Source organism: Trichosurus vulpecula, chromosome 2, assembly GCF_011100635.1.
Source record: "Trichosurus vulpecula isolate mTriVul1 chromosome 2, mTriVul1.pri, whole genome shotgun sequence".
Classification (NCBI taxonomy): domain Eukaryota; kingdom Metazoa; phylum Chordata; class Mammalia; order Diprotodontia; family Phalangeridae; genus Trichosurus; species Trichosurus vulpecula.
Window position 1 is genome coordinate 321,659,095 of NC_050574.1, and position 7,316 is coordinate 321,666,410.

General features: G+C 42.4%; 1 protein-coding gene across 1 annotated transcript; it reads right to left on the minus strand.

The window, feature by feature from the left end:
- Positions 1-2,930: 2,930 nt before the first annotated feature.
- On the minus strand, positions 2,931-4,526 carry LOC118835615 (Krueppel-like factor 4). The gene has a single exon (XM_036742814.1). The coding sequence runs from the start codon at positions 4,506-4,508 to the stop codon at positions 2,931-2,933; it is 1,578 nt and encodes a 525-aa protein (XP_036598709.1). The 5' UTR covers positions 4,509-4,526.
- Positions 4,527-7,316: the final 2,790 nt, after the last annotated feature.

Here is a 7,316-nt window from a genome sequence, read left to right on the forward strand (position 1 = left end):
ATCAACAAAGTTGAAGAGCCTACATCAAAAGCCTCCAAGAAAAATACGAATTGGGCTCAGGACATGGAAGAGCTCAAAAAGGATTTGGAAAAGCAAGTAAGAGAAGTAGAGGAAAAATTGGGAAGAGAAATGAGAGTGATGTGAGAAAACCATGTAAAACAAGTCAATGACTTGCTAAAGGAGACCCAAAAAAATACTGAAGAAAATAACACTTTAAAAAAACAGACTAACTCAAATGGCAAAAGAGTTCCAAAAAGCCAATGAGGAGAAGAATGCCTTGAAAGGCAGAATTAGCCAAATGGAAAAGGAGGTCCAATGGACCACTGAAGAAAATATTACCTTAAAAATTAGATTGGAGCAAGTGGAAGCTAGTGACTTTATGAGAAATCAAGATATTATAAAACAGAACCAAAGGAATAAAAAATTGGAAAACAATGTGAAATACCTCATTGGAAAAACCACTGACCTGGAGAATAGATCCAGGAGAGATAATTTAGAAATTATTGCACTACCTGAAAGCCATGATCAAAAAAACAACCTAGATATCTTTCAAGAAATTATCAAGGAGAACTGTTCTGATATTCTAGAGCCAGAGGGTAAAACAGAAATTGAAGGAATCCACAAATCACCTCCTGAAAAAGATCCCAAAAAGAAAACTCCTAGGAATATTGTCACCAAATTCCAGAGCTCCCAGATCAAGGAGAAAATACTGCAAGCAGCCAGAAAGAAACAATTTGAGTATTGTGGAAACACATTAAAGGATTGAAGGACTTGGAATATGATATTCCAGAGGTCAATGCAGCTAGGATTAAAATCAAAAATCACCTACCCAGCAAAACTGAGTATCATGCTGCAAGGCAAAATATGGATTTTCAATAAAATAGAGGACTTTTGAGCTTTCTCAGTGAAAAGACAAGAACTGAATAGAAAATTTGACTTTCAAATACAAGAATCAAGAGAAGCATGAAAAGGTAAACAAGAAAGAGAAATCATAAGGGACTTACTAAAGTTGAACTGTTATGTTTACATTCCTGCATGGAAAGATGATGTATGTAATTCATGAGACCTCAGTATTAGGGTAGCTTAAGGGAATATACATACACACATATAGGGCCCAGCGTGAGTTGAATATGAAGGGATGATATCTAAAAAAATAAAATGAGATTAAGGGATGAGAGAGGAATATATTGAGACAGGGAGAAAGGGAGAGATAGAATGGGGTAAATTACCTCACATAAAAGTGGCAAGAAAAAGACGTTCTGTTGGAAGGGAAGAGGGGGCAGGTGGGGGGGAATGAGTGAATCTTGCTCTCATTGGATTTGGCTTGAGGAGGGAATAACATACACACTCAATTGGGTATCTTACCTCACAGGAAAGAAGGAAGAAGGGGATAAAAAGGGGGGTATGACAGGAGGGAGGGCAGATGGGGGAGGAGGTAATCAAAAGCAAACACTTTCGAAAAGGTCAAGGGAGAAAATTGAATAAAGGGTGACAGGATAGGAAGGAGCAAAATATAGTTAGTCTTTCACAACATGAGTATTGTGGAAGGGTTTTACATAATGTTGCATGTGTGGCCTATGTGGAGTTGCTTGCCTTCTTAGGGAGGGTGGGTGGGGAGGGAAGAGGGGAGAGAATTTGGAACTCAAAATTTTAAAAGCAGATGTTCAAAAAAAAGTTGTTTTTGCATGCAACTGGGAAATAAGATATACAAGCAATGGGGCACAGAAATGTGTCTTGCCCTACAAGAAAGTAAGGGAAAAGGGGATGGGGGGGAGTGGGGTGACAGAAGGGAGGGCTGGCTGGGGAATGGGGCAATCAGAATATATGCCATCTTGGAGTGGGGGGGAGGATAGAAATGGGGAGAAAATTTGTAATTCAAAATCTTGTGGGAATCAATGCTGAAAATTATAAGCATTAAATAAATAAAAAGAGAAAAAAATTACAGAGAGAGTATAAACACAGCAAATAACACAAAGCAACAGACAGGCTTCTAGCTGTCTGACCAAAGCTGTATATACATAATTACCAGAGAGAGAAGCACCAATATCTGGATTTCCTTTTTTTTTCTTTTTAATATTATAGGTTTATTTAAAACTTAATTCTCAACTTGAGTATGCAAAATACAAACTCCAAAAAAATGTTCATTTTACTTTGTAGTTTACAAATATACAAAATAGAAGTTTGCTTAAATTTATATTACATATGTATTAGGTAAAGAACTATAGAAAAAAACATTTGTTCTACTTAAGGCATAGTTGGGGATAAAACATTACAAATTATTGCACATTGAAACCACAGTGCATTATAGACCGTCTGCATACATTTTAAAAGAAATAAACCAGGTTTATTTACCTTAGGTCATAAATGTAGATCGGAAGACAAAAATATATTTCCTTGTCAAATATGCAGCAGTTTGAGAACTTTGGCTTCCTTTTTTTGGTACCTTTAGAACCAACAGTCACTAAGCACCATCAATTAGGCTTTCAAAACATTTTCTGTACCTGAATTTCTTCCTCTTCTAACATAATAATGGCTTTTAGAAGGCAAATATAAGATGATCTTTATACTTATATTGCATTGAAACACAATTCAAGGAAATGTAGTCTCCCCTCCCCCATACACAATCTATTAAACCCTGATATCTGTGACTTCCAGTCATTGCTTGGCATCTTGTAATCCAGGCATATTCAAGTTGGATTCATAAATGGAATGATAAGATCCAGTCACAGACCACAAATCTGTCCTTTGATTTAAGTTTCTCATTTCTCTTGATTATCCGTTTTCTTTTGACTCTTTGGAAGACTTGTTTCGTTTTGTTTACCATGATTCCTTGTATATAGTGCTTTAGCTGGGTTCCTGCCCCATCAGGAAGACAGTCATGAGAATACCGAATCTCACATGGCAGTATGAGTAAAATCCTCTGCTTTGGATTAAATATGTCTCTTCATGTGTAAGGCAAGGTGGTCGGACCTGGAAAATGCTCGGTCACATTTCTGGCACTGGAATGGGCGTTGACCAGTGTGCTTCCTGTAGTGGCGGGCCAGTTCATCAGAGCGGGCAAATTTCCATCCACAGCCCTCCCAGTCACAGTGATAAGGCTTCTCACCTGTATGGGTTCGAAGATGTACCTTGAGATGAGAACTCTTGGTATATGTTTTCCTGCAGCCTGCATAATCACACGTGTGGGTGGCTGTCCTTTTCCTGGGCCTTGACCTGCGCCCTCTCTTGGGTTTGGGTACTTCTGGCATGCAACTCCTGGGTGGTATAAGCTCTAAAGGTGAAGAGGGTGGAGTCAGCATCACTCCTTGTACCAAAGGATGACCTGTTAAAGAAAGCTCTTCCATGAGAGCCATATGACCCTTAGACTGACCTTGATATTGGAGTGGAGGAACCTGGGGCTGCAGCTGGTCCGGCAGGAAAGGAGGATAGTTGGGTCCAGGGTGGTACCCAAGGGGTAGTGGCAATGGATGGCTTATCCCCGGAGGTGAAGGGTGGCAGTCCCTGCTGTTCATTAATTCCTCAGCAGTCAAGGAGGGAGTAGTCCTGCTGGGGAGAGGCTGCCCCAAGGGAAATTCGTGGGGCTGCGCTTTTTGGCCATTGCTGAGAGGCGGGCCACTGCCCAGGTGGGCCTCCATAGGCCTGCCGATAGTGCAAGAGGAGACGGCCTCTTGCTTGATCTTGGGGCACACCCGAGGCCCTGTGCTATAGGGGGCCACTACCACAGGGTGGCTGCCGTCTGGGCTGCAAGAGGACGGGTTGCCTTTGTTAACACCGATGATAGACTGACCATTGTACTCCTCCATGTTCAAGGTGTCTTTCACAACAAATTTTCCTTGCAGGCTGCCACCTGGAAGCTGCTGTTGTTGAATATACACAGGGTCCAAGTCAGGGCTCATGAGCTCGGCTACAAATCCACCTGAAGGGTACACGTCATTGATGTCGGCCAGGTTAAAGGGGGCGGCGGGAGGCCGGATGTAAAGAAGGCTGCCGCCCCCACCGTTACTGATGGTGTTACTGCTTCTGCCCGAGGTGGTGGGGTCTCCAGACGCCCCTCCCGGGTCCCCAGCACCCCGCAGCTGGTAAGCGAAGCTGCAGTTGGCCGGAGGAGCGCTCGCTGGGCCGCTGCTCGAAGGGAAGGACGAGTCAGAGGCTGACGCCGAAGCTGAGGACACCACCGCTGCCGCGGTTGGTTCCTGGTGGATCAAGGAGTTGGAAAGCATAAAATCAAAGTCCAGCAAGTCGTTGAATTCCTCCACCTCTCGTCTGGCCAGGAGCGCAGGATTGTTGTCGCCGCCGCAGCCACCGTTGCTCTCCAGGTCGGCCACCTCCACCGCCGTCGCCAAGTCGTAGGGGCGGCCGCTGAGCACTGAAGGAAGGTGTTTCATGTGGGACAGCTCCTCCCGCCACCGATTGTTAGGGGCACCTGTTTGCCTTAGGACTTTCTCTTTGCCCGGCGTACCAGCTGCGAAGGTGGAGATGGAGGGTAGCAGAGTGCTGCTGAGAGCCATGTCAAACTCACCATGTGGCTGCCTCGTTAATCTAGGAGGGGAGGGAAGATCTCCCGGAGCCGGAAGCAGTTGGGGCAGTCAAGTTACCCAGTACAAGCAACCAAAAAAAAAAAATCTCCCAAAATTCAAAAATGTAAAAAATTAAAACCAAGAAAAAAAAAACAAAGACCAACAGCTCTCCCAAGAACTTCAAATTTTTTTTTCTGAGATGAGACAATTCTTAAAAATTCTTTCAAAAACAGGAAAAAAGTTGTAAACTTAAAAAAAATCCTTAATAAACAGACAGTACGGCTGCTCCTCCGTTCCTTGGCCGGTAGCCCTGGATGCAGACTCAATATCTGGATTTTCAAAGCCGGGGGCTCCTTAACAGCTACCCAGAGTCTCCACACCAACAGTCTTCCAATGAGTGAGCGCCAAACAAAATGCTAACCTCAGAGTATATATATACTTCTTTAGGGTCAGAGTGCTTCACACCTCTTGAAAGCTTCACACCTCTCCAGGGGTTTACACCTCTCCTGACCTAATTAACAAAAGCGTGTGGGCCTTCCTACAAACAAAGGCAAGACTCAAACTTTAGTATGCCCATTTTTGTATGGGGCAGCTAAATGGTACATCGGATAGAGTGCCAGGCCTAGAGTCAAGAAGACAACATCCTGAGTTCAAATCTTGCCTCAGACTTTTACTGGCTGTGTGATCCTGGGTAAGTCACTTAACTGTGTTCACCTTAGTTCCTCATCTGTAAAAGGAGCTGGAGAAGGAAATGCCAAGCCACTCTGGTATTTTTGCCAAGAAAACCCCAAATGGGGTCACAAAGAGTCAGACATGACTGAAAGCAATTGAATAACAAAAAAATCTTTGCAATGTTTTGCCTTGGACAAGCATTTTTTTTTTCAGAAAAAAACATTAGTTGATTTTTTTTAATGGTGTCAATATTCTCCTTCTTTCAAGAAACCCATATTACCCTATAGAGAAAACTCTTCCAGCTGTCTAGTTCTTCTGAAAGGAGCAGCCTTGTTTTCCAAGGATCAATTAGTTTGGTGGCATTAGTTTGTCAGTTTTTGACATTTTCCTTTTCAACCTCTCTTTTCTTTCCATTTTGGTGTAGCTGAGTGGGCTTGAATGATCTTAAAACACTTGACTTGCTCACATCAAAAATCATTGCAGTATCTCTAACAGTTATTGAAGTGTTCTCTTTAATTTCTATATTTTCACATTTCCTCAGAGCAATGTCTATTCTTAAAAACCATAGAATTAAAAACACAACAAAAGAGAGCAATGAAATAAGTACATGGCATGAAATCTGGCTTTCAGCTGACAAAGAGCTAACTGAAGGTGTGGACATCAGTTCAGTCTGCTTTTATCTGGTCAAGTCAGATATTCTGTGTCAATCTAGGTCAGTAAAAACACACAGCTTAGCCATTGCTGCCATTAAAAAGAAACCACATCACAATTATTGTTCTGATGTGTCCTAAGTAATTCATATACCCCTGAAGGTCATAGGAGTTGAGAAAATTGATGAACTGTGAGGTGAGGGTGTTTGATCAGACATTAATGAGTATATTGAAGTCTGTCAATTTATTAATAAATAAAAAGTCAATTTATTAATATATTAACATTTATTAAGTGCCTATTATGTTCTAGGCACTGTTCTCAGCACTGGAGATACAAAGAAAGGCAAATGACAATCCCTCCCTTCAAAGAGTTTATAATCTGCTAGATGAGACTGTGATACCTGAGCAGCCAGCTATTGCTAAAAAAACCCTGCCCCCAGCCCCTAACTAAAAAACCCCAGTTTGCATAAGAAAAACAGACTTAGTTCCTGCCATTTGGCATTCAGCGGGTGTGTGACTGTTCTGGGAGTATGGATTGGTTGGCCAGGGGAGGGGTCTGATGCTAGAAATCTCTGTTTGTTTCCTGAGCGGGCTGAGAGATGTCTCTATCTTGTGTCAACAAACCCAGCTGGAGCATCCCTTGGTCTGTCTATGGCCCCAGACATTCTCTTGAATTCCTTATTCTTATGTTGTGGGACGTAAATGGCAAATTGGACAGAGAGAACCTGGGTTGTAATTCAGTTGACACTTTGTCAGCTGTCTCATATGCTGTACTTGCAGTCTATTTAGGAGGTTCCTCTTCATGTATCATGATCATAAAAGCGAAAAAGGCTTGCCAAGCCTGCTAAAAATAACATATGCAAGTTTCAAGAGATAATTAACCACTGCTCCTTGATCTATTGTATAAATTTGACTTCTCTACCCCAAACTCCTGGTCATTCTGATTTGGGTTGACCCCCGAATGGCTGCCAGCTAGTAAATTCTCCATTTAAAACTTATACTCTGTGGTGTGTCCCACTCGCTCTTGGTATAACAAGACAATATTAAAAAAGAGGCAAAAAAAAGGGATGGAGGGTATCTGGTATGGGGGCATGATCCAGTCCAGAGGAGTATATCCTAATGGGAAATGAAAAGATGGTTGACCTGGGCACCCTTCTTAAGAGGGTGTAGCAGGAACTCTCTGTTCTTCATCCTTTACCCTTTTTAATCAGAGGGATGGAGGGCCCCAGGGGTGAAGTGGTGGGGTGAGGAGTAGGGAGGGGGACTGATGAGGTATGAATTCCAAGGTTGATGCCATTTTGCAAAATGATGAAATGTCTATGTGACATGATGAAATTCAAGTGTGAAATGAAGAGAGCAGGTATTGGGCATGAGAGGATAACTGTGAGCCAGGTACTAAACTCTGTGAGAAAAAAGGAAGGTAATAAGCTAAAGTAATGATGTAAAGTAGATGATTGCAAACACGATCTGGATAAAG

Bases quoted from the DNA above. Each gene is read 5' to 3' on its own strand.
- LOC118835615 (XM_036742814.1), bottom strand. From the start codon at position 4,508: ATGGCTCTCAGCAGCACTCTGCTACCCTCCATCTCCACCTTCGCAGCT.